At 50.8% G+C, this 26,596-nt stretch overlaps 1 protein-coding gene across 5 annotated transcripts; it reads left to right on the top strand.

The window, feature by feature from the left end:
• The first annotated feature begins 177 nt into the window (after nucleotides 1–177).
• Nucleotides 178–25,492, top strand: GMIP (GEM interacting protein). Of its 5 annotated transcripts, XM_074810736.1 has the most exons (22): nucleotides 178–415; nucleotides 1,729–1,866; nucleotides 11,623–11,716; nucleotides 11,802–11,877; nucleotides 12,739–12,802; nucleotides 13,434–13,559; nucleotides 13,826–13,890; nucleotides 14,973–15,083; nucleotides 15,330–15,410; nucleotides 17,229–17,417; nucleotides 17,536–17,673; nucleotides 18,115–18,305; nucleotides 18,868–18,989; nucleotides 19,235–19,321; nucleotides 19,435–19,533; nucleotides 19,619–19,758; nucleotides 20,029–20,217; nucleotides 20,299–20,436; nucleotides 20,544–20,740; nucleotides 21,269–21,563; nucleotides 23,078–23,198; nucleotides 23,658–25,492. In XM_074810736.1, the coding sequence occupies exons 1-22, from the start codon at nucleotides 178–180 to the stop codon at nucleotides 24,152–24,154; spliced, it is 3,396 nt and encodes a 1,131-aa protein (XP_074666837.1). In that variant the 3' UTR covers nucleotides 24,155–25,492. The 5 variants fall into 5 exon arrangements, with proteins under 5 accessions (XP_074666837.1, XP_074666838.1, XP_074666839.1 ...); XM_074810737.1 differs by lacking the exon at nucleotides 1,729–1,866; XM_074810738.1 differs by lacking the exons at nucleotides 178–415; nucleotides 1,729–1,866 and adding an exon at nucleotides 3,274–5,071.
• The last annotated feature ends 1,104 nt before the right edge of the window (nucleotides 25,493–26,596 follow it).

Genomic DNA, 26,596 nt, shown 5'->3' on the forward strand with positions numbered 1-26,596 from the left:
GTTTTGTCTTGTGTCTCCAGTGTCTTTCTGCAGAATGCTGCTTCTCCTCCTGTCTCTGCGGGGGAGCCGTGCTCACGGCCTGCGGGACTTTGGAGGTGCGCACCCAAAAACATAGCCTGAGAAAAAGGCTCGCCCACCCGCCCGGGGAAGGCTCGGCAGCGGGTGCTCCACCTCGCCATGAGCGGGCCGGGAGCCCGGGACTGCGCCGGCCCGGCTCGGCTCGGTGGCGGACCACCAGGCAGACCCAGCCACGAGCCCGAGGCCGGCTGCCTGGCCACTGCCTGGGCTTCGATCCCTGGCCCTGGGGATGGTGCCGGCCGCGCGGACCTCCCCACCAGCGAGGTGCTCCACGTCACCAACCACCTGAGGAACATCGACAGGAAATTTCAGCGCTTCCGCGAGCTCTTCCGACAAGGTAAATATTTTTCAGTCCACTTATTTGCTTACAAAGCAAACAGATTACGTTCAGCAAAAGCGATCCTGTCTCATTCTTGCTGCATTATTTATTTAAAGCGATGAATTTAGATGGCTCTCAGACAGTTTAGGGTGGCTTGTCTCTGCGCAGATATTTAATTATGTAAACGTCTTTTCCTATAATGAATTGCATCAATAGCTAAAGTTTCACAGCACTTAACCATCTAAGCGCAGAGGTTTCCTCCAAATGCGATGCAAAAGCACTTCAAGTGGTAGTGACAGCACCTGCAATTACTCACAAGTGCGTGAAAGTGGCTCGAAGAAAGGGCACACGCCACATCCCCACTGAGGGAACCGTGATGCGTCACCGGGAAGGAGCCCAAACGTGGCGAGGAGGCTCGAGCTGGCGGTGGGAGCCCAGGCGTGTGTCACAGCCTGGGAACGGGCTCCAGAAGTGCTGTGCCTCCCGGGCGCCGGCGCTTTCCCTTTCTCCTCGTTTTTCCCAGGATAATCTCTGTACTCGCAGGACGCTCTCCAGGCTGGAGCCCAAGTCAATAGACCTGAGAATTAAGACAATGGTTGTCACAGGCTCGGTGCTGCTCTAGAAACCCTGTCCAGCATGGCAGCGTTAACAAAATCCCTTCAGCTACTTGCTGGAACAAGGAAGCTCCTGGAGGAGTGCCACCCTCTCCACCAAGGCACCCGGAGTTCCCTGCGATCCCAGTCTCCCCACCCACGGCCGCAAGCTGTAGCTCCAGGTGACGGCGACTGCCCTACCCCAGGCACGCCGGACGGGTTGGGTCGGCCACGCTTCCGGAGCAAACTCCTGACTGCGGCGGTGCTCTTCGCTTTTAACAGCCCCCAAACAATGCTGGCTGCTCACGGAAATTAGACCTGCCCAAGCTGGTTCTTTTGCCAAGCATCTTTCCAAGCGCTCAGCATAAGGCAGCGTCTTGCTCTTGGAGGTTGGCCTTTGGGTGTAAAGACACAAAGATACACGATGCCGCTGCAGCTGGAATTGCAACGTTCATCGCTTGGGCTCATGGAGTAAAACCTGGACAAAAAGCAGCAGGGAGCCTCATCAAGGGCCCTGGCAACTAAGGACTGGGAATTTCCACGGCCATCCCATCACTGCTTGAGGGTTTTTTGGTTGCTTCCGTCTTCAGCGTTTGTTGTTTTCTGTTTTGTGCAGAACATGAGTAGGAACAGCCGGGTACGTGTGCGGCTGTGCTGAAGCGAGTTCATCGTGGGAAAGGTGAGGAGGAGAGTTTATGCATGCAAAAAAATGGTAATTTTTCTCCTTCTTAATTTTAGGAGAAGTTATTTCAGCTTCTGCTGAAGCCAAGCTGGCAGATTTACAGCAAGCCATCTCCTCCTTCCTGAACACCTACCCTGCTCTGACCGGGGATGCCATCCAGCCTGCGGTAGCGACCCTTGTCGCCAATATCAATGGTAAATCCATAACCTTAGAGAAGGTAACGAGCGCTGTAGTTATTGCCCTCTGCTCAGTGGGGGCGGAAAAGCTTTCAGCCGGGCTCAGCACAGACACACACGAGTGTCCATGTGCACAGAAAGCACCCGTCGCTACCGAAGCTGAGCAGAAGTCAGTGACCATCAAGGCTTATTCGTACCCAGCTCCCAGCGTTAGGGAAGATGGTGCTTTTAGAATGCGTGAGAGCAAGATAAAGGCTCAGACGTGAGAGCTTTTCTGTTTAGGTTGGCATCGTGCTGGCAAACGGCACCTATCTGTGTGTTTTCCACTTGTGAAGACACACGTTCGGATGGTCAAACCAAAGAAGGGAAACGCACGGCTCCGGGGAGCTGTTCTTGGCTTGGTTCTGTTTGTCGGAGCGAGCAGACACGTGCCGGGACGTCTCTCAGCGCCGAATTCCTGCGTAACCCTCTGCAAAATGTTTTCAGGTGTTGGCTAGTCCGTGCGTGGCAGGGAGGTAGAACTCGACTGACCCACAGGATGTTGCTTTACAGAGCCCTTGGAGGTTAAGGTAGTGCCCCGCGCCACGCTGACCCTGGCTGGGGGGTGGTTAATGCTCTTTCTATCCCTGTTTTGCACGTTGGTTTCTTGGGAGCTCAGATACCCTTAAATCTAGTGGAAAATCCTCACCTGAAAGCTGGTCTCAGCCTCTCCAGAAGAAAGGCACAGTGGTTCCTGGCCTTTGTTCTGGGAGTCTGATGAGCTTCGAGAGGAAGCACTGAATGTCCTGTCCCGATATTGGGTGTGTGAGCAGAGCCAGGGCTGGCACGAGGCTCTCAGCAGGGGCTGGAAGGAAGGAAAGTGCCCCAACCACGCCGCTGCTATCGCTCCCGGTTTCTTTCCTCCCCTGCCTTCAAAAGACTTACCGATGTGGAAAGATATTTGCCTTGTAAAATAGCAGCGGTGACGTAAAGGCGAGTTTAACGAGACCTCGTAGGGGGCTGCTCCTGTGTATTGTCTGCAGTAACTTGCCATTGTGCTTGTTCTAAAATAGTCATTAAAAAAAAATTCACCTGTTGGAAATGCAGGAGGAGTTTGCAGGCTGCGCCGGAGGAGCTCAGAGTCAGGGGAGCAGCCCTGTGCCCAGCACCCAGCCGGCTGCAGCCTCTCGTTAGAGGACCTCGTTACTGCCCTGTGTCACCTTGGAAAATGGGCCGTTTCTCAAGAATTCCCGTTACTTCCCCTTTGTGAGCCTCTGATCTTCAAAACAAAGTTTAGGGTTTTACCATCTCGGCTTTTACCAAAAAAAAAAATAACCAAACCCCAACCAAAAAAGGGCACAGTCATTCCCCAAGAACGTCGAGGAAACTGCTCGAGACTGGGAATTGGGATCCTGAGTGATGTTTCTGGTAAATAAGGAGCCCCACCCCTTGTTCTATGTTGGCTTTTATTAGCTTTTTTTTAAAAAAAATTAATTAGAGGGTGTTGCTGTACTATGTTGCAATCCTTTTGTCTATAAATGCCTTTACACTAGAAAAACCCTTTTTATAGCGCTTCTCTGGGAATAAAGCCCTTTGCAGCAGGGTATGACAATTACACCGGCACTAAACACCCCTGGAATTATACTGCTTGATCATAAGAAACCGAGACGCAGACTGGGGAAGATCTGCCTGGAGGATGTCCCCGGGCTGGCCCCTCGCCGATCCCAGCAGCGCTTTGCCATGGGGTTTTTCATCCCGAGTCTCCTGCTCCCTTCTGAAAGTCACCCGTTCCCTCCAGAGTCGGGGCACAAACTCTCCCACGTGCCACGTTCGCTTGAGCCTGAAACATTCGACGCTGAAGCGGTAACTCTGAGAGTCTAGGATTATTTAATTTTTTTTTAATTAAGCGTTGATGATAGAAAGCTCAGCTGACTTAGCTCTGGCCCGGGTCTGGCTGCAGTCGGAGGGACAGAGGAGCCTGTAGCTCTGCCACCGAGTCTGCGCCGCGACCGCAGGCAGAAATTTCGCAGAAGAAACGTAGCGGCATTACTTGAGTCTCCAGCAGATGCTGAGGAAAGAGAAACTGTGGGTTTTGGGAGTCCAGGGCCACAAACGTATTTTTTCATTGCATGAGAAAGCATAGATTTTTAAATTATTCATTATTTAGTGAAGAAAAATGAATAGCTTGGCTGCTGAGCATGTTTGTTTGTTGACTGTCACATTTTTGCTGTTGGTTTCTCTAATATTTGCAGAAGGAAAAAACTTCAGTTTCTGCTCACTTTGGTCTCTAATCTTTGAATAAATGCTTTCCAGTTCCCACAGCAGAGTTTCATCGCTAAATCACCACCAGTATTCCTCAACTGAAGGCAAAATTCACCAATTTTGAAGCCGGCAAGGCCAGCTCTGCGCTTGAAGCCAGTAAATCAGTCGCTTGTGGGCGGGAGAGCATCATCCGGCATGGGTGGGCGTTGGGATTTAAAGGTCTGCACCCCGGCCCACCATCTGGAGAGCACTCCCAGGCTGAGAAATATCTTGACGCGAGCAAAAGCTTTTTTCCTAGCTCATCAAAAACGTATAAAATCAGGTTTTGCTGAGCAGAGGTCGAGCAGGGCTGCGAGCTCCCAGGAGGCTCCGTCACACTCACGCACCGGCGAGGAGAGCAGAGGGCCAGGGGTCAGGCAAGGGCGGCTGCTGGCCCCTCCCTGCCCCAGGGGCTCATCCTCGCCCTTCTCCTGTCCCCTCTTTTAACCAAACAGCCCTTTCCCCTCCCCACCGGCAGTTTCTTGGCGGTTTGTTCGGTCTATTTGGAGGCACGGGTGTTTCTCGGGAGGCAGAATGTGCTCCCCGGGTAGAACAACTGTGGCTGCTGCGATAGCGACACGCGCTGAAGGCCAGGAGGACTCAGAAACGGTCCCTTTGCTATTTACCACGACACATCTGAGTTATGCAAATTGCACCATCAAACCAGCGCGGGCTGCGCAGTTCCCCTGCGCGGAAGAGTGTCTGCAGGAAGCAGATTTGGCTCCCGCGGCCGCGCTCACCGACAGCCACTTCTGCCAGTGATGTCGGGCAGGTCGTCTTCACACACAGCTCCCATGGGCTTCTGGATAATTCCTTCACGTCTGATCTGATCAAGGAGTCGTGTTTTTACTCAATTTGGCCGTGATTCAAAGCGGGGTAATTTGGGATTCTGCTGCTGACCAAAATACTGAAGATTCAGCCATGGGAGAGCCAGAACCAAGTGGTATGTGACGGCGTTTGAAATGAGCTTTTATCCTGTTTGTAATGTCAGCTTTTGGGGCTTGGTGTGATGTGTGAAGCAGATCAGCCTGAGCCACCTAGGAAATACGGGTGCTAGAAAACAGCCCTAAGTTCCTCTAACTGGGGTTGCCATGAAGATCCCACCTGCTCAGTTCTTTAAGTCTTTCTCTGCCAGATGCAGTTCTGGGATGCATTTGTACTGGGCATTGACTTTTGTAAGAGGAAAGGATGCAACCCCCTTCTTCAGGAGGTGGAATGTGCAACATTTTCTCTTAAGAGATCAGAAGTACATAATGCTGGTACTTGTACACCCTCTGCTCAAGTCCCTCGGATAAAAATTTGCTCTAAGTCCTTGTTCTCAAAGGCGACAACCTTAATTAAGAACATAATCCGTTTGAGTCCGAGTAACACCAACCGAGCATCTGAGAGGTCTCTGTGCCACCCGAGAGCACAAATCCCCTCCTGCCAGAGCCCCACGTTCCACAGGGGCCAGTCCCTGGTGCTTCAGAGAGAGGAGGGAAAAAAAAATCTCACTGGCTCAAGGAAATGTGGAAAGGAACACGAGTCCTTTCCCTGCTGTCACATTCAAAGGCATCGTTATCCCTGTAGCTAGAAAACTTTATTTCAGCTTGACTTTAGGCAGCTGGATCTTGTCATGGCTTTGTCACGAAAATCAACAAAACAGTAGTTAACAGTTTCTGTAGCTCACAGTCATACTTGGGGATAGTTCAAGGACGGCTCCATGTCTTTGATAAGCTGAATAAACTGAGCTTGTTTAGAAATGAGACGAGTTTTCTACCCCCCCCCCCCCTTGCCCTACAGAGTGTTTCTGTGCCTTCAGCAACGTCTGCACAACCCCCTGTCAGCACCGACACCCAACGTGCTCCTCGTCCAGCGTTGCTGGAGCCTCTTTCTGCTCCCTGTTCCCCTTTTGCCCGTACCCAGGGCTTGCAGCCGGCTCTTTCCGCGGCATTGCGTGTGAAGCTCGTGTTAGGCGACTACCCCTTGTGTCCAGCTCTGCTTTTCAGGGCAGAGGCTTCCAGCCTCCCTCTACAGCTACCTGAAAGGAGGGTGCAGACAGCTGGGGATGAGTCTCTTGAGCCAAGGGACCAGCGGCAGGACAAGAGGGAATGGCCTCAAGCTGCGCCAGGGCAGGGTCAGACTGGCTCTTAGGAAGGATTTCTTTGCAGAAGGGGTTGTTGGGCGTTGGAATGGGCTGCCCAGGGCAGGGGGGGAGTCCCCGTCCCTGGAGGGGTTGAAGAGCAAGGTTGACTTAGCGCTGAGGGATATGGTAGAGTTGGGAATGGTCAGTGTTGGGTCAATGGTTGGACTAGAGGATCTTCAAGGTCTTTTCCAACCTGGACGATTCTGTGATTCTGTGAAATAGCTGCACCTGATTTGTGGATGTTCAGCTCTGCGCCGCCGTGGAAGCAAAACCGTTTCTGAAGGCACTTAAAGACCAATAAACAGCTCTCTGCCGGAGTGTTGGCCGACGCTCTTGGTCTCATCAAGCACTTTGGCAGGAGAGATGATGACGATACAAATCTGATCCTTTAATAAACCCACCAAAGAGCAGGAATCTGTTTCTGAGATCCCACTAGAAACAACAAATACATCGATTTAAGAGGTATTTTTAGGTTTGTCTGTGAAACTGTTTTTAACATGTGACCAAGGGTACCATCCAGAACGTGACATGACTGGAAAAGGCAAATGCCCCCAAGAAATCCAAGTGTGCCATCTCCACAGCGTGCCTTTTGTCAACAAAATCTCTCTGTTAAGGAGGTTTATCTGGCAGCTCTTTTGAAAAACCGAGATGACTGGTGTAAATTATTTTGTTCAGACTTGGTTTTTAGCCACTCATGTCCTAGATTCATCCTTCGGTCGCTAACTGGGAGGTCCTTTTACTGCCTTCCAGGACTGGAAGCATCTGCTGTGCTTCACTGTCAGTTTAAATTCTTCTTACCATCGCTAACACTTCCTTATTCTTAATGTTGAACTAACAAACCACCAGAAGTTTAATGTAGTTGTACTTTTCTTACTTAAAAAGCAAGGTTTGTTAACTAAGAACTGCAAGGGGCTGCCAGCTATCAAGTCTGTTTTACTAATATTTTCCTCTAAAGCTGGCGATCACCTCATTTTTTTTTGGCAAACTAACGCACCTGTGCTCAGTTTCTGCTGGCAGACATCTCAAACATTTGCCATGTGCACACTTTCTTTTTCTAATGAATTGATGTACAAAGTGGAAATTCTCCACACGCACACACCCCCCCCCCATCCTGCCCTGGAATGTTTAATTAATCCCCTCGTTAATACAATGCTATTTAGGACGCCTGACCTTGCTGTATTTCCTGTCAGTTGTGGGCGATCGCCCTGCTCGGCAGCAGTTCCAACCTCCTCAAAAACGAGCTGATTTGTAAATGCCGTTTTTGCCAGGGCCTTTGTTCCACTGAAGGAGGAAGAGGAGAAATCAGAGTGACAGATGGGAAGTGGGTCTTGGTTTTGCAAAACCGTTGTCAAGGAACTTGGATTATTTTGTTCCAAACCTGTTATTGCTCAGGCAGAGAGAGGTGCTGCCCTGGGCAGCGGGCGTCCCTCGCTGCCAGCCGTACCCGCAGCCTCACGGAGGGACGACGTGGTTCGAGAGGGAGGATTTTGTGCAGGAGTGGCAGACGACAATTTGAGAGTTCTCAGACTTGTTTGGCCCAATTTGCTTCGAACTGTGTTGCGGGTTAGCGAGCGGGGGAGTTTCCGCTAAGAAGCGTGAGCCCTTTTATGCAGAAATGGGAGATTTTCTCCAGTGGAAAAATTCAGATGTTGTGTTGTAAAGCGCAAGACTGAGCGCAGAGAAGGGGAAGGTGGTAGCGAGGAACAGACTCGTGATACTGAGGTTTAGCAAGGGTGCCACACCGAATGAGGGGTTTAGACATTTACCTCATTTCACGGTAACTGCAGCAGAAAGGGAAGCGACGCTTCTGCTGAACGGCAGAACAAGAGCTTCTCCTGCTAAAAATATCCTCAGCGCTCCGCACACCTACCGCTGGGGGAGTGCGCCCTCCCCGTCACGGCGGAAAAAGGCAGCGAGAAGCCGTGAGCTTCCCTGAAGGTCGATGATGGAGATGAGATGAGTCTTGGCCACCCAAGGAGGGGTAGAACTCTGCTCCGGTGCGAGCGCTGCCTGGACAGGGTGCTCGCCTCGGGGATGCGGGTCTAGTGCCGACGCTGGAAAGGGTTTCTGCTGGAATTGTCTAAGATAAGAAGAATAAGGATACTCTGTCCTTCAAGAAACAGATGGGTTTTAATCTCCAGAAGAGTGAGTTTCTAGATCAACCTTCCAGTTGTCGTCAGGTTGTCCAGTGAGATAACTGGTTTGGAATGGCAGCACCTGTGTGGCAATGAGGCTGCAGAGTTGTAGTGACCAGACAAAGGGCTGAGCCCGAGTCTCTCCAAGTCTGCAGTCCCACATCCCAGCGCCGCGGCGGATGCTCTGCTCCCTCATCCTCACCGGCCAAGGCTCTGAGCGGGATCTGAAAGATGAATTAGTTTATGGATATTTACGGGAGCCTCTGCAAACCTGCCAGGGGCTCCATTTTCCTTCTTGTACAGGAAAGTGGATACAGATGTTTATGGATTTCGCACGTGGGCAATCAGGAGCGCATGGCTCATCAGGAAGGGACACCCTGAAGCTGTCCCGACGGCAGCTGTGACAGCGAAGAGCAATACATTCGAGGCGATTCCTTTCCTTCATGATACACGCACGAGGCACGTGAATCATTTGGCCCAGACCTGCACATGTCAAAAAAGATTTCAAATAGATGGGACAAACTGGCACAGCTCCCGAATGACAAAGGGGCTGCGTAGAGGGAAGCGCGTGTTTAAACTTGTGGGAATGCAGCTAACAACATCAGCTGCAAGGCCAGGGAAAGTTTTCATGTCCAATTTTTCCTCCGTCCTACTTTTATAGTGTTACATATAACAGTATCTTAGCGAGATGAAGCAAAAGACTTGCAAGAACCCGAGGTTCTTGCTTATCTTACGGTGCCTCAAGAGCTGCTTTCAAAAGCAGAATGTTTCATTTCGCCCATCACCAGCGCTGCTCAAGTTGAGTCACTTCTTCCTGTTGTACAATCCTCTGCTAGTGGTAAACAAGAGCAATTAAAGCTGTCCATCTGCTCACACAAAGTAACGAGAGTAGCTAGGATTCACATTAAATTAGTAAGCCTTGGATTTGTTACATCTTGGATTGTGAACAATTTGGGCCCCTTACAGAAAAACCAGGCTGAGATGTTTGGTAAACTGCCTGCCCCAGGTCAGCCACGGAACGGGGGTTTCTCAGGATGAGGCAGGGCAGGCGCTGGGCACAGTTTGCAGCTCTCCGTGAGCAGCATCGGTGCTTTTCCGTCCCTGCCCCGGGTGCCCCACGCGTGGGGTCTGGCGGTTCCCCGCAGCTCCTTCAGACCTCGGTGGTTTAGTGTAAAAAACCCAAGGGCGTCTTCACACATTTTCAGCGTCTCCTTTTGCTTTGGAGTAAAACATTCAGAAAACTTTTAAAGAACGAGGGCCAGCCTAAATCCAAATTATTCACTCAGCAAAGGCAAGTGAGCCCGGAGCGTTCCCAGCTCGTTTGGTGATGCAGAAGGGACGCAGCCCCCAGCCCGTGCTGCCCAGTGCCACCGCAGTGTCCCACCCGCCTCCTTCACACCTATTTCTGTTTTTAAGGTGGTGATGGGGTTAGATCGGTTGATGTTCATCGCTTGAACACTGTTACTATGTGACTGTCAGAGAGCACTTTTATTTGACACCAAACAAGGAGATTTGTGGGAAAAGATCCCTAATCCTTCCCAGTCTTTCTCTTAATTGCAGATTCAAATACTTTCTCTGCATTGTTTGATATCATTCTGTAGTTAAACCCCACATGCTCCCTGAGTACAGACGAGCCAGTCTTGTGCTTTTCTGCACCGTTTCGGCTGGAAGGGTGGACGATGACCTAATCAAAACCTGACTTGAAAAAAAAATCTGTATGTTGCAGGAGTGAGACAAGGCCCAGGAGTAGCTCGAACTGAGACACAAACTGACTTTTCTACCGAGCATCATTTGAGCAACATTTACAAATACTTGCTCACTGTCAAAAACTCGACTATCAGTGAAGCAACTCTAGATTTAGGTCAACCACATCCTGTTTCCTGGAATGTCAAAAGGACAAAGAAGAGTGAAGTTTGCTTTTGTTTTTAACAATTGTGCCCAGTTTCATATTTTAAAACATTTTTCCTTTGTTTTGTTTTTTTTTTTTGCAGCAACTTTCAGCCTGAGTCAATTTTAGTTTCAGCCCTCAGTGACAAACACATGACAGAGCGGAAAGTGAGATTAACGGCATGAATGGCCCCGTGCAAGATGCGTGTGCTCACCTGCACCCTGCTACACGTGCAGCTGCGGGCAGAACACGCTTCGACCCGACAGACGCGTGGCAGGAGCGTGTTGCCCCTCAAGCAGGGCCAAGCCCATTTTATATTTCACACGCCCAACAATTTGTACCTGCTGGGGACTGAATGAGGTGCAGGGTTTCGTAATGGAGGTTATCACCATAAATAAGCACGGAGAATATTGAGAAACGGTCCCTGCACATAAAATATTGCGACACACACACACGCGTGCGATGCACAAGGAACAGGCAACTTCTGCACCAGCGGGGTGCAGCGCTGCCTGATGCTCTCTGCACCCCCCACTCTGCCCCACGGGCTGCGCAGCGCACGCCCGGGTTTTTTTGGGGTGCCAGGCACGCTGCTGCACCCCGTGAACCCCCCCAGCGGGGCTGCCAGCGCTGAGCTAAGGACAGTGGCACGACTTCAGCTCGGTGGCTACCATAAAGGTCTCCACGGCTGATTGCAAGCCCTAAAATCAGCTTAGATGTCTCCCCTGGACATCTGCAGACTCGTTTTCTGGGGGTTCTGCCCCAGGAACCTCGATGAATCCTCTGGAGAGGAGGAGGCTGAGGGGAGACCTCATTACCCTCTACAGCTGTCTGAAAGGAGGTTGCGGAGAGCTGGGGATGAGCCTCTTTAACCAAGTAATAAGCGATAGGACAAGAGGGAATGGCCTCAAGTTGCGCCAGGGAAGGTTTAGACTAGATGTCAGGAAGTATTTCTTTACAGAACGGGTTATTAGGCAGTGGAATGGGCTGCCCAGGGAGGTGGTGGAGTCCCCATCCCTGGAGGTGTTTAAGAGTAGGGTCGACATAGCGCTGAGAGATATGGTGTAGATGGGAACTGGCAGTGCTAGGTTAATGGTTGGACTAGATGATCTTCAAGGTCCTTTCCAACCTAGTTGATTCTGTGATTCTGTGAATTTGTCATTCCCAGAGTTTCCTTTGGAATCCCGTCTCACCCTCCCCTCACTGCGCTTTGCCAGGCCATCGCCCTTTGTCGCTCCCCTGTGGATCTGCGCGGGGCTCAGCCGCGCTCCCCTGCACCTCTAGAAACCATCCCGCTGACCTCGGGGAGCTTTTGGGTTTCAGTGACATGATTTCTTCTCCAACTCCAGGTCTTGACAATCAAGAGAGGACCCCTGAAAACAGGAAGCGGTACAGTGAGATATTCCGGAGCCTGGATGCCATCGAAATCTCAATTGGAAACGCGTACGTAGAGAAAATGGGGCTGAACCCGTTTTCTGGGTCTTTGGAACCGCAATTTATTTTATTGCCTTTTTATTTTATTATACAGGACCGTTGATATGTTCATCGGTGATGCTGACAGCACTGACGACACCGACCTGAGCGCAGAGAAAGAGGTCGTTCCGGTAGGCAAAGAATGAGATCCATTTTATTAAAGCAATTATCCATGTCCATTGCCAAAGTGCATGATTCTATCTTATTAAATTCTATGTCACTAAAATTGTTTTTTGGATGATCATCCCCCTAAAAAAAAAAACCAGCTACAGCTTACTTGAATAGCCAGAACTGTACACCCCTTGGTTCTACCAGTGATGGATAATAACAGAGCTGATAATATTTAGTGGAAACATTCAGGTATTTACTGTTTGGATTTATATTTTTCTGAAAAACAAGATGTAGAAATTGCTGGTTTAAGTTCTGCATGCTAAGAAAAAGATCAGACAAGACAGCAAACCCAGAATACATTCGAGAGTCATGCTTCAAAAATCTCTAAAATTTTGGTCTCAAGAAACAAAAGACCCTCAAAATAGAACTTAATGTTTTTTCACTTGCTTTGGGCACTATGGGACTTTTGGGGATAATCAGCCTCATTTCATGCTTTTCTGTATGAACAAAGGGGCTAGAACTTTGTTTTTCTCTGACAGCGATTGTGCTCATGTAATCATATTATCCCATGAGCTAAACTTGAAAATAAAAATCAAATATTTTGTGATTTATAGGATGATTTATAGTAAAATAAGAGCTGCCCTTTGGAGCCCTCTTCCAGCCTTCATCTCTCTGCCGTAGCCGCGTGTTTCCTCCCTGTTTCTGCCTGTGGCAGACTTTTACCTTCCCTCTGACAAATCTCAGGCTACTATTTGAGCTGCACTGGGATGCTTAGCTAAGCCAAATCAGCACCCCAGCTGGCCTTTTTTGAAAAATCCTCCACATTCCTGAATACTCATTTTTCTTTCACCATTTTCTTTTTTTCTTTCCCCTCCCTACAGCTGAGTGAAAGTTTCTGCAAGAGCAAAACCAGTTCAGAGAGGCAAGTGCAGGCAGACATAACAGGTAACATTGCTAAATAAAAAAAAAAAAAAATCAAAGAGGTGACATGAGAACACTTGGTCACTCACCTGGCGACAGTCCTGGCAGCCTGATGACACGGGTGGAGAATGCCGGTGTCTCTGCCGGCGTCGGTCTCACCAGCTCCGTACTTGTCGCATAAAACACAACGTAAAATTGTTTTTCTTCATCTAAAGTCCCCGTGAAGCAAAACCCATAAAATTCTAAGCTGCTTTCTCACAGATTTCAGCCTGAAATGGTTTTAGATTTGCTCGCTGCAGTATGATAAACCTGTATTAGGTTCTACCCAGGAACAAGAACACTTCCTGCAACTCCCCGGTAACCCCTTAGGTCCTTCACTTTTGGATTTCAAAACAAATTAAAGAAAAATATTTAATTAGAAGTGGAGGGCAGAGGAATATATATGTCTAAATTACCTGGAACTTGCGTGGTTCCATGGGCAGGGCTTCATGGGGTCACTGTGAGTAGATCACATTGTTCAGTGAAAAACCTTTCTTATGGCTGATATTTGAGTATTTTGCAGCACCAACTCTTAAGACTCCAATTTTGCCACTCTTGGGGGGAGCCTCTGTCCACCAGCCAGAGCCATTCTGAACCCGGTTTTATTCTGTTGCAGTTCAGGAGGCAGATGAGATGCTGATTAAATGTGAAGGTGGCATTGACGCAGCCCTCGAGTACGCCAAAATGTGGTGCAAATACGTCAAAGAGCTTCTCAGCTGGATTGAAAAACGTCTGAGTTACGGTGAGTCTGTGCACGGAGCCAGCTGGGAGTCTGTAGACTTTTCGATAGCTTTTTTTGAAAAGCTAAAACCACACAGTTGCAAGCAGAATTACAGCAGCGAGAACCCGGCCAAAGACGAGCCCTTTTAGATGCTTTTTGCATAAAGACATAGAGTCAGAATTTCTTCTTCCCTGCATGATCCTAACTGACTGGAATGGCCTCTGGCTTTGACAAACCCACCCCTGCCACCGTGAACCTGGTGATTAACCTGCTCTGCCCTTTTACAGAGACAGAGTTTGCCAAAGGGATGGTGAAGATCGCAGAGTCGGGACGAAACGCCATCGTCCAACAGGTACGGGACCTCACAATGTCCCTGCTTCGCTGCGCGGGGTCCCTGAGGAGGGGGAGGAGGACGGGAGCCCTGCGCGGAGCAAACGGGAGGCTGTCCCCACACAGGTGGCCAAGAAGGCCAATGGCATCCTGGCTTGTATCAGCACCAGCGTGGCCAGCAGGGACAGGGAAGGGATCTGACCCCTGTGCTCGGCACTGGTGCGGCCGCCCCTCGGTGAGTGGGTTCAGTTTTGGGCCCCTCACTCCAAAAAGGCCATTGAATGACTCGAGCGTGGCCAGAGAAGGGCAACGGAGCTGGTGCAGGGTCTGGAGCACAGGTCTGATGGGGAGCGGCTGAGGGAACTGGGGGGGTTTAGTCTGGAGAAGAGGAGGCTGAGGGGAGACCTCCTGGCCCTCTGCAACTCCCTGAAAGGAGGGTGCAGAGAGGGGGGAGGAGTCTCTTGAGCCAAGGACCCAGCGGCAGGCCAAGAGGGAATGGCCTCAAGCTGCGCCAGGGCAGGGTCAGACTGGCTCTTAGGAAGGATTTCTGTCCAGAAGGGACTATTGGGCGTTGGAATGGGCTGCCCAGGGCAGGGGGGGAGTCCCCATCCCTGGAGGGGTTGAAGAGTCGGGTTGACCCAGCGCTGAGGGATCTGGTAGAGTTGGGAATGGTCAGTGTTGGGTCAATGGTTGGACTGGAGGATCTTCAAGGTCTTTTCCAACCTGGACGATTCTGTGATGAACCAGCTGGAGTGAACTCCAGCTTCAATCCAACAGCAAATATCCCTCCAAAACCGTTCCTAAACCTCTCAGTATTGGAGTAGTTCCTTTTTTTTTTTCCCCAAGGACTTATAACATGGAGTTATTGTTTGGAAAATTAGAGGATTCAGCAAAGCAAGGGATGGAGTCAGCACAACACTGCCCAGCATAAAACTCTTCTGCCTCCAGCATCCTGCTGTGTTGTCTGAAAAAAAAAAAACAACCAGTGTAGACACTCTCACCTTTCTGTAACAGATCTTGGCCATAGCTACCAAAAGCTCTTAAATTTAGGAAAGCTGCAGTGATTATCCATCATTTTATAATTGCTTTTTTTGGTTTTTGCAGTACAACATGCCTCTCCGGGCGCTCTATACGATGGTCCTGGAACACGACATAAAGATTGGAAATTCGGCTAGTGAGACTGCAGGATTGCTCCAACACAAGGAGTTCTACCAGGTACTTTATTTCTCCGTGGATTAAGACAAATTTGCTGAAAGATTAGATGGGAGCATCACAGAGACCTAACGAAGGGATTTATGCTGGTCTGAGGGGGTGGAAGGGAAGAGAGAAGGAAATGCTCACCAAGTTTAAGGGAAAAAGAGGCACCTTGCAAGGCTTGCTCTAATGTCACGCCCTCGGCTGTCAGATACTTTTCCTGCCTCGTGAGGAACTGTTGCCATCCTGACTATTATTCCTCTGCAGCCTCTGTCAGCCAAGAAGAATGAAATTGAGAAGTGGAGGAAAGAATTCAAAGATCAGTGGACAAAGGAGCAAAAGAGAATGGTAAGAGGCTGATAGATGGGCATAAACCACTAAACCCAAACATTTACAAATAAGCAGTAACTAAATAATGTAATATGCATCCTGCTATTGAATAAAAGGACTTTTTTAACGAGTACAGGGAGGGGAGCGCTTGCAGCGTTCCTGTGCCGTCCTGGCCGTGCTCCCTGCTGGACCCCGTCACCCCCTGGCGACTGCGGAGGCCGCAGAGCGAGGGCACAGCTTGGGTTTGCACACGCTGGCACCCGGCTGCCTTCAGCCAAGGGGGATCCCCTGCAAGGGGGGGGCTCTGTGCCTGTGGCCCCTCCCCAAACCCCACCTGCACACGCTCTGCTAGAACTTCACCAACAGCCCTTTTCGCCAGGGATTCCTGCTGGGAGGAGGGTGCTCCTGGGCACCTTCATCCAGGACAGCCGGGTCTCTACTCAGCTGTAGAGGAAACCCAGGGGCTCCCTTAGAGCTCCTGAACTTTGGGAGGAGAGGGACAGAGAATCACAGACTGGTTTGGGTTGGAGGGACCTCAAAGATCATTTAGTCCCACCCACCCTGCCATGGGCAGGGCCACCTTCCACCAGCCCAGGTTGCCCAAAGCCCCGTCCAACCCGGCCTTGAACCCTTCCAGGGAGGGGACAGCCACAGCTTCTCTGGGCAGCCTGTGCCAGGGCCTCACCCCCCTCACAGCAAAGAATTTCTTCCTTAGATCTAGCCTAAATCTACCCTCTTTCAGTTTAAAACCTGTTAACCCCTCATCCTATCCATACACCCCTGATGACAAGTCCCTCCCCCCTTTCCTGTGGCCCCTCTCAGTCCTGGGAGGCCACTCTAAGGTCTCCCCGGAGCCTTCTCCAGCTGAACCCCCCAACTCTCTCTGCCTGTCCTCACAGGGGGGTGCTCCAGCCCCCCGAGCATCTTCGTGGCCTCCTCTGGCCCCGCTCGAGCAGGTCCGTGTCCTGATGTTGGTGCCCCCAGAGCTGGACCCAGCACTGCAGGGGGGTCTCCCGAGAGCGGAGCAGAGGGGGAGAATCCCCCCGCCTCGCCCTGCTGCCCACACTGCTCTGGGTGCAGCCCAGCACACGGGTGGCTTTCTGGGCTGCGGGCGCACGTTGCTGGCTCACAGTCAGTTTTCCACCCACCAACACCCCCAAGTCCTCCTTGGGGCTGCTCTCCAGCCACTCCTCGCCCAGCCTGGATTTGTGCTTGGGATTGCCCCAACCCATGGGCAGGACCTTGCACTTGACCTTGTTGAACTCCACAAGGTTGGCATGTCCCACCTCTCCAGCCTGTCCAGGTCCCTCTGGCTGGATCCCTTCCCTCCAGCGTGTGACCGCACCACACAGCTCGGTGTCTTTGACAAACTCACTGAGAGTGCCTCAATCCCGCTGTCCATGTCCCCAACAAAGTTGTTAAACAGCGCCGGTCCCAACCCCTGAGGACGCCACTCTCCATCGGACATCGAGCCACTGACCCCAACTCTTTGAGTGCCACCACCCAGCCAATCCCTGACCCACCGAGTGGCCCGTCCGCCAAATCCACGTCTCTCCAATTTAGAGACAAGGATGTCATGCGGGACAGCGTCAGATGCTTTGCACGAGTCCAGGTAGATGACACCAGTTGCTCTCCCCTTATCCGCCAACGCTGTAACCCCGTTGTAGAAGGCCACCAAATTTCTCAGGGCTGATTTGCCCTTCGCGAAGCCGTTTGAATGACAATATCCACGGGAACCCAGAGACAGGCACTATCCTTGTAAGCGGAGCACTGCTGTGACTTGTTCCTCCCACTGCCTCGCCAGCCTTCCTAAACCTGTTCCTTTTCCTATTCCAGAACGAATCCTTGTCATCCCTGCGCAAGTCCCGCCTGCAGTACCTACAGCGCTGCGAGGAGCTGGAGAAAGCAAAGCACCTGAGCGCCAAGGCGGAGGACGAATACCAGAGTGCAGCCGCCGCCAACCCCGGCAGCGCCAACAAGCAGCTGGAGAAGCGGCGCCGTTCCTGCGAGGAGGCACAAGCCAAGGTGAGGAGTTCAGACCAGGCTGCTGGCGTTTCGAGCCATCCCACACGCCCTCTGACGGCATCTTCCCACCCACCCCGGTGACTTTCTCCTCCTTTGCTCCGTTTCTGGTCGCGCACAGGTTCAGGAGACAGAAGCTTTGTACAAGATGTGCATCAGCGATGCCAACTTTCGGCGACAAGAGCTGGAGAAAGTGCGAGCGCGGATCGTCTCCCATATCCGGAAGCTCATTTACCAAGGGGACGAGGTGCTGACGTGGGTACGTGTAGTCTTAAAATTTCTCCTCTAATCCTCGTTTTGGGGAAACTGCTCTTTGGGATAAGACCTCTAGGCTCTTCACTGCTGAACCACCCTATAACTGACCATTCTCAAGTAGTTGAAGTCAGGGGAGTGCTCTGGACATTGCTACCAACCTGCTACTAAAACATCTCAGATATATAATCACATTTTCAATTACTAATGCTTTGAGAACACAAATATCCATGGAAAAAGTCTAGGGGGGAAAAAAATCCTAGAACAAGAAACAGTGACATAATTTTTATCTGACCTGTTAAGTAAAATTATCAATAAGCAGAAGTGCAGGTAATTGAGTTTGGGTAATGAAAAACTGAAAAGTAGTGAATGACTGAGATCCAGGGGAGGAAAAAGCACCTGAGCTTTCACTAGCACTGAAGGTTTTTTTGGTTTCTTTCCCCGTAAGGTCACGTTAAGGATGTTCAAGCAGCGGCAGACTCAGTCAGAACAGATTCCAGTGGGATACCAGTACCTGTCCGAGGTCTGCAAGCCGTACAAAGCGGGTGAGAAATACCTGGAATTCATTCAGGCTCTGCAGAAGAAAGACATTCCTATGGAATTGTTTGAATTCGAACCACTCACTTCCGGAGGGCAGAGGTAAAAAAAAAAGTGGAAAACTCACATCCTAGCTGAAAGGTCAGAAATATATAGTGCACAGAGCAAAAAAGTGTTTAAAACATGTTTATGAAGTCCCCAGCAAGGCTGCAGTGGGCAGTTGCTGAGCACAGAAAAGCCACAGGCTCAGCTCTTAGGGCCTTCTCCGTGCACGGCTCCGCTAACGAAGGACAGATCTCTAGAGATGCGCTTGGGTCCTTCTGCTGAGCACGGGACCAACATCACTGAAAGGAGGGCGGCACTTTCCTACCACGTCCCTTCAGCTACTTCTATCATTTGCCAAAGATTCAGATCGCTCCTTTCTCACACGGGTGCTGTCTGATTTCTAAATTTTCCCTGCAGGTAGAAGAGGTGAAATTGTATTGAACAGATTTGTTTCCCTAGTTTTGTGCACGTGGTTATTGTAGTCTCCTGGAGAACTCGGCTTACACCTGTGAGCTGCCCGAAACAGATGCTTTGCCTCAGGTACCCATGAGGCACCTCGGTGATGCAGTGTTGTCCCTTACTCTTCACTGCTGGAAAATTGTTTGCAATCCCTTCTCAGGTCCCCTCCCAGCAGCAAAAAGAAGATGGTGCTGCATTCCACAGGACCCTCCTCTGCAGCAAAGGACGCGAGCACGCCAGAAGATACGTCCAGAAAGCAGTTCTCCCCAAACGGCGAACAGAGTAGGTTGAATTTAATAAGGACGACCCCATCTTCTCTCGAGCCGCTGTAGTTTAATTTAGATTAGTAGCCAGAGGTGGGATAGGTCTCAAACTGTTAGGGCAGTGCTTAAAGCTTTGCTCAGACTGGGAGAAAATATTGACAAGTTTTTACGGATGTTCTTGGGAGCTTGGTTTGGACTTCAACCCTGTGCTGAAGTGTCCCAAGAGCGCTCGGGCTGGTCTGTCACCGTATCCACCTTCCGCAGGTGCGAACAAATCCCTCTGCAGCGACACAGAAAGCCTGGGTGGGAGTTGTGAATCCCGGTCCCTGGACTCCCCCAATTCCAGCCCAGGTGAGAGCCGCAGAAATTCTTCCCTAATATTGCCCCAAACCCTAAAAATGGGAATGAAGTCTACACTGAACCACTTTGTGCATCATGAGGACGAGATTTTCTCTCTTCTCAAGGAAACTCTAACAGGAAATTGTTGAAAGCTTCATCCACCGGCACCATGTCGTCCTCAGATGATTTTGAAGAGAGAGACTCCTTGCAAACTTTTGAAAATGGTGAGACACACACACATTTGACTCGCTAGGTGGAAACCACGCGCACGTATCTGCTCCTTTTCACGCTTTAATGCTCTTTCTGCAGAAAACGGTACATCCCAGCAGCAGTTTAAGAACATCCTCCTCTCCAGTGCAGCGCAGACCCACCGGCTCCGGAAGCTGCGGGGACCGTCCAAGTGCAGGGAGTGTGACACCTTCATGGTCAGCGGCTTCGAGTGCGAGGAGGTGAGGGCTGGGACGGCACTGTAGACCCCCTGCGCGGGAGCCTGGGGCGACCGTCGTCTCGCTGAAGGTCTGCGGGAACCAGGGGGCCCCTCTGCAAAGTTCTGTGCTTTTTCTTCCTCTGCATTACACAACGTGTGGTTTTCTGTCTTTGAGCACCCACTTGCCCAAAACACCCCCCCTGGGCTTGGTGGGACTCTGGGCGTTGAGGGAACAGGAGTTGTTCGGCCTGTGCTGGACCACAACCAGACCGTAACTTGGGTTATTTTTCAGTGCTGCCTGGCCTGCCACAAGAAGTGTCTCGAGAACCTGCTCATCACCTGCGGCCACAAGAAGCTGCCCAACCGAGTACCTCTTTTTGGCATTGACTTCACGCAGGTTCCTCGGGATTTCCCGGAGGAAGTTCCCTTCATAGTGGTGAAATGCACCTCAGAAATTGAAGCCCGTGCCCTTGGGGTGCAGGTGAGTAGTTGGTTGTTCTTGCTTTGATCTTCTCTTCTCTGTATCCAAAACTCCTGACCTCTCCCGCTCTGAACCACGCAGGGCATCTATCGGATAAGCGGCTCCAAAGCCCGGGTGGAGAAGCTGTGCCAGGCGTTTGAGAACGGACGGGGCCTGGTGGAGCTCTCCGAGCACTCCCCCCACGACATCACTGGGGTCCTGAAGCATTTCCTGAAGGAAGTGGGTACCAAACCTCTGTCGGGAGGGCAGGTCTCAGCCCACCTCGTTCCTCGGCGCCAGAGCAGCAGGATGAAGTAACACGCTGTTTTCCTCTCCTCTCGCCGCAGCTTTCGGCACCGGTGCTGCTGTCCCAGCTCTATAACGATCTCATTGCACTCGCCAAAGATTTGCAAAAACCTGGGGAAGAAAAATTGGACTGCGCCGGCTTCCCTTCCGATCCCATCCAGAGCATGAAGGACTTGCTGAGCAAATTGCCTGGAAGCAACTACAACACTCTGCGGCACCTCGTGGCGCACTTGTACAGGTGAGGAGCGTGCTGGCTGTGCCGCTGGTTAGCGCCGGGGCCGGCCGCAGGAGAGCCCTGCCGAGACCTCGCGGCCAGAGGAGCGGCTGGCACAGCACCAAAGAGCATCCGGGCTTCCTTGACCTGGGAGAGCCAAGCAGTTGAGGAGGGTAAACAAATTCATTCATGGAAAGGATCATCTTGCAGCAATTAAAGTCTTAATGACTAAGAAGGACCAGAAGGTCCTTAGTGATAACGCTTCATAAAGCGCAGAGCGAGAGGGCAAGGAACAACGTGGCTCAAGCCCTCTTTCACCCGGCTCTGAGCGCAGGTCACAAGAAACAGCCACTCTCGTTAGGGCTGCACCATCCAGACAGACCCAGGCAGCTTCTGAGATTTTCCTCCGGAGTTTCTCTGCACAGACCAGAGCTCTGTCCCCCATAAAAAGATGGGGGTTCTCTCTCTACTAGGAAATGGGGGTTTTGGTGCACTCAGTGCATTCGGGTTGCGAGCTGGGAAGCCCCTAACAGTCCTGTTTCCCTTCCCCAGGGTGGCAGAGAAATACGAAGAGAACAAGATGTCCCCAAACAACCTGGGCATAGTATTTGGGCCAACCCTGATCCGGCCAGGCTCAGGGAGCGATGTCTCAATGTCGTGCCTTGTTGACTCTGGGTATCAAGCCCAGATTGTGGAGTTTCTCATTCAGAACTACGAAAGGGTGTTTGGGATGGATGACCTGCCTTCATCCTTATCCCTCGGATGTGAAAACCCTTCGCAAGAAGCATCGACAGAAAAGGATGAAGGACCTCAGAGCCCAAACACAGTCCAGAATATAACTCTAGAGGTAGAGCTCCCAGACACTGAGCTGGGCTTACTGACCCTGCTGTAGAGACTGACCCTAGTGATTAAAGAGAACTTTTTTCACAGATAACAAAACCATTTCCTATCAGAGGGTTATTCCGAGAGGAAGGAGCAGAGAGCCTGTTGCACGTGGAGTGGGAGAAACAGCAAAACCTATAAGCTACAGATCACTCAGCACCTTCTCAGACCGATCTGGATGATGGTTTTGCTCCATGTTTTAGATCCCAGTCAGTCTGCAAAATTGGGGGGGTTCTCCATGTTAAACTGCTTCTACAACTTTGGAAGCAGCTACGTGCACTTCAGACCCCACAGATCCCCCCGTGCAGCCCCGCGGGGCTCTGCTGCATCCCCAAGCAGTGGCCACAGGCCCTGTTTTTTCCTTGCCTTGCTACTGAGTGTTCTGCATCCTTCCCAGGCTCCACGGCTCTTTCCTCACAATATTTCACAACCTATTTCACACCACTTTAAGAACAAAAACGGGCATGGCATCCCTGAGCTGGGACATGGGGTTTTTTTTCCTTTTCACAGCAGGTTTGATGAGTGAGAAAGAAGAAATTACTCTCCTAAAGTTAAGCCAAAGGGAGGGAGATCCGGGTTCGGGGATTCTCTGCCTCCTGATTTTGAGTCACGGGTGCTTATGTGCAAGACCAAGTGTCTGTGATGACCCCACCCATGTCTGACACAGAGTAACACTGCTTCCTCTACAGGGCCTGCTCTCTGAGGAAGCAGAAATTAGAATAACTATGGTTACAGATGAAACAAAATCACCAGGGTAGACACAGTTAACTTCTTGCCTGCAGAAACCCTAGAGGATGAATGAACCTTCACAGAAAGCACTTGGAGATATACACAACTCTTGCCTTTGACTATTTCCAAAGCCATTTTTACCTGCTTCTGCAGCACGACTGAATTCTGCAGAAGGGGTCGCAAACCCTTAAAAAAGCGAGTTGCTTCTAAGGGCACTTTTGTTTTGCCGTTAATAAAACCACTCTTGAGCCTCTGCCCAGGTGACCTTGTGCACACTCACACGAGTTCCAAACCAGCTACAACTCCCAGGCACTCCCATGTCCTCCACTCATCCTCCCATTCGCATTTGACCATAATGACCGTGCTCCACTTAACAGCTCGGTTTCTGACTTTTCCCCTTTTTGTTCTGAAATGGGCTCCCTCAGCATCCCGCGGGACACAGGAACCCGCAGAGAGCAGCTGCTGCTTTCTGGGGCAAGTTTTGTGGCAGCTGTGGTCTGCCAGCATGGATGCTGGAGCCGGCAGGTCTTGAACTGTAATTTTCCTCTCACGGCCCTGCCCTGGGACTTCCTGCAAGCTCCTTCCTTACTCCCCGCAGTACAGACGATCTAAGGGAAATCAAGGCATTTTCAGCCCAAGCTGTTGCCTTCATTCACTCGGCTCTAACAGCAGTTGGGGTGAAGTGGGAGTTGACAGTATCTTCATGACAAATAGGAGTCCTGTATAAACACTCATGGCTTTTTCCAACAGAATTTCCCCTCCAAGCACAGTTTAAGTGTGGACTGTGTGTCTGATAACCCGTCTTCCAGGGAAGCCATCAATGAGCTGACTCTGGAGGGAGCCCACAGTCCGTTAAGCGCGGATGCCCCAGGTAAATGAAGCGGGTGATCGTGATGCTGTTACAGGTTGTCTTGTACCACGCTTGCAGGTTCTCACTCCTCCTGCCTGCCTCAGTAAGCCGGGCCCTCCTCGGCGTCGCCGGTCAGTCTTTGTGCAGAGGAGCTGCTGCAGAGCGACTGCCACGTAGCTCGTGTGAAATCCCAAGCGCATTTTCCACAGCTCAGGAAGGGCTTTTCCCCACTGCGGCCTCAGCTCTCGAGCCCGCAGTCACCTGCCAGCTCGCCCAGCTTTAAGAATATAAACCTGACTCATATCTTACACCTCTTTCAAAAGTGTATCTTGCGATTGCTCCTGATTAATGACGCTGTTAGAGGGAGGTGTTTTAGCCTGCTAATTTCTTCCTAACAGGAAAAGCAGTCATCAGCCAAAGTTGTTTGTCGGAGTAACCTTGTCTCACTGTTCTAAGATAACTGTCTAATTTTTTGTTCAGAGATGAATGCAAGTGTTGGCTCTGAGCTGGAGGACCTGGAGGACTCTGTGCAGGAAAAGACAGACAGTGACTCGGACACGGTCCTGGGGACCCAACCCAGGTGCCATTTCAGCCGACAACCTGTAAAATATATTCGAGCACAGGCAAAAACAAAACCGGTCATTCCCAAGTCTTCCAGTTTGCCCTTGAGGACTACCACATTAGTCAACATGGCAATGGAGTCTGGTGCAGAAGGCAATCCTGCTGACAGCAGCTCCATGACAAAGGACGTCCCGGAGGAGAGCACGAGGAGAGGGAACAGCTCGACCGACACAAGCACACTCAAGCACCGCTCAGGAGGGAGACAGCAGCTCAAACATTTTGAGATCACGCAAGAAACCGCCAGGATTGTCTCAAAGTTTAACCTCGATGACACTTCTGCATCCCCTGAGCCTTCTCTGGAGAGCGTGGGGTCAACTGAGAAAGCAGAGGACCTCAACCCAGGGACATACCTGTAGAAAAGCCCCAAGGGGTAACAGATGATAGCAACGGGAAAGGAGAGGGGACTGAAGCCCCACACCTGCTGAAGGAAGGAACGGCAAGGGGGTAAGAAGAACGTCCTGTTTGTATTTACCGTGCAGGCTGAGAAAAGATATCTGCTGTGAACTACCTGGCAGGCTTTCAGCTAAGCCAGGATTTGCTCTTTATTTGTTAACGAACCCACAGAAGCAACAAGAAGCAAGCCCGATGGGTCACTCTCTGCTGAGCATGAAGGACAACGTGAGAAGCAGAGGAACCACAGACTGCAAGGCTAGAAAGATGTAGCCAGGAAGGAGGCAACGGAAATGTAGGACAGTAGACAGAAAACGTTCCCAAAGGGTCATTTTCTGGCAGCTGTAACAAGCACTGATTTTTGTCATTTTTATTTCACAGCATTTTTGAGTGTAACAGAACAGAGTAACGGGCAAAGCTCATCTACTCTGGATCCTTCTGCTTCTGTTACTGGAGCTTCAACTTGCTCATCAGCACAAAACCATTCTGTAAAGGGAAGAGACACTGCCCTACTCTGAGCCGGGCCCCATTTCTCCAAAACATTAATTCTATTTCCCTCAAAGCACATTGAGCTTCTGCAATACTCCCACGGGAAGCTGCTGCCGTCGTGCAGGCGGCAAAGCCCTGAACTCCCAGCGGATACGAAGATTTCTTGGGTCTAAGCCCAGCTTGCCCTGACTTGCTGGGTCTCCGCCTCACCTGCCCGTGGGTTACCCCAATGCTCCTCTGTGCCTCCCGGCAGCGGATTTTCTGTCCAAATTTTAGCATGAGGACGGGGAGAATTTTGTCCTATAGTGCCATCTCGTGACACACGCGTGGGGAAGGCAGGGCCTCCCGTGCTGCTCGCTCCTGGGGACACCTCTGCGTTCTAGCACGGGCAGTGCTCCAGATTGCCTTGGCCACTGGTTGTGTACAGAGCGTGAAATTCAGACAACAACGGAAAAACCTCTGCACAGGGGCAGATTTCTGTGCGCACCATCCGCTGCAGAGGCACAGGGAGGTGCATAGAGACACCAGAGCTAAACCCTAAAGGAAAACATTACACTTCCCCCAGAGAGCTCGGGACCTTAAGCAATCTGCTTCACAAATTTCTTTCGTCTCATCAACAGACTGTGTTTTGTCTTGTTTCTTACCAAGGCTGTAAAAGAAATGCTAAGCATCTATTGTTTGTGTTTGTACAGTTCAGGCTAAAGAGAGCTTGCATCTCTGGAGCAATGTATATTTGTTAATATAGTGCTTGGAATTCTTGAATACTAAATTATCTTTTACTGTAGAACTTCGGTAATAAATTACTGGCTGTTTTATTATAAGCTTATCCTGTATTTGTTAAATGTGAATAGGGAAGCCTTGAGTAAACACTTACTGGACTATTATTAACAGTGCCAAGTTCACTCTGGTCTCTCTAAAACCAAGGTAATGCTTGCCCACAGGAATTTATAATTTGAGGAACCAGCAGAGCTAGAATAATACCCCTGGTAAAACCCCTCGTTTCCTTTTCCTGGTGCACGCTTAACTTAGAGATTCACTCCGGGCAGAAGTGCTGGGGTTTGTACAGTGCAACTCCTGCCATCCACCTCTGCCCTCCGCTTCTCCTTCCAGCGGGCCAATACATACAAAAATGCTATTAGAGAAAACAGGCTCGCTCTTACCCCGTAACTCCTCATTACTCACTGCTTTCCACAGAGCTGGTAATTTGTTGAGGGAAGGAGCTGCCAAAGCAGCGCTTCCAGCCGGAGCTGCGCGACCGCCAGGTCCCACTCGCGCCGGGAGAGCTCGGGCGCGGAGTCTGAAACATCCCTCCTCCCGCTCGGGATGGGGATTTTGTGTCACCCAGCCACAGCCAAGATGGTTTGATTTGGAAACCGAGATGCTGAATTTCAGAAGAAACTTGGCAGAGAGGGCAGCATCATTTCCTTAATTCCTCTCACCTCCCTGAGGCTGCATCGTCACTTCAAAGGACCAGACCTGGCTCTATTTACCTACAGCAAGGGAGAGGCAACAGTCCTGTGAAGCGCTAACGAGGAATAACCTCATTTCCCAGTTCAAAGTAGGAGCAGAGACCTTACAAATATCTTATTTTCACAGCAGCACCTTACACCAGTAACCGCCTGACCCCCCAACGCAGAGCCACACCACAGAGGATGGCAGCGCTGCCCCGTAACTGCTACACAAACCCAGAGCAACCCTCCCACCAAACCTTTATGAGCCAAACAACCAATAAACCGATTTCTTACTCCAAGCATTTTGTTTTGGTTTTTTAAATCAGCCAATGTGAACTCAGAGCACAAAGCACCCAGCTCATCAGCCAGTCAACATGCTTCTGAGCATCGATCACTCCTCATCAAGTAAAATAAAAGCCCCAGGTCTTCACAAACACAGGTCTCAGCTGGGCTGCATTAGCCGGACTC

The sequence above is a fragment of the Strix aluco genome, chromosome 38 (genome assembly GCF_031877795.1).
Source record: "Strix aluco isolate bStrAlu1 chromosome 38, bStrAlu1.hap1, whole genome shotgun sequence".
Taxonomy (NCBI): Eukaryota; Metazoa; Chordata; class Aves; order Strigiformes; family Strigidae; genus Strix; species Strix aluco.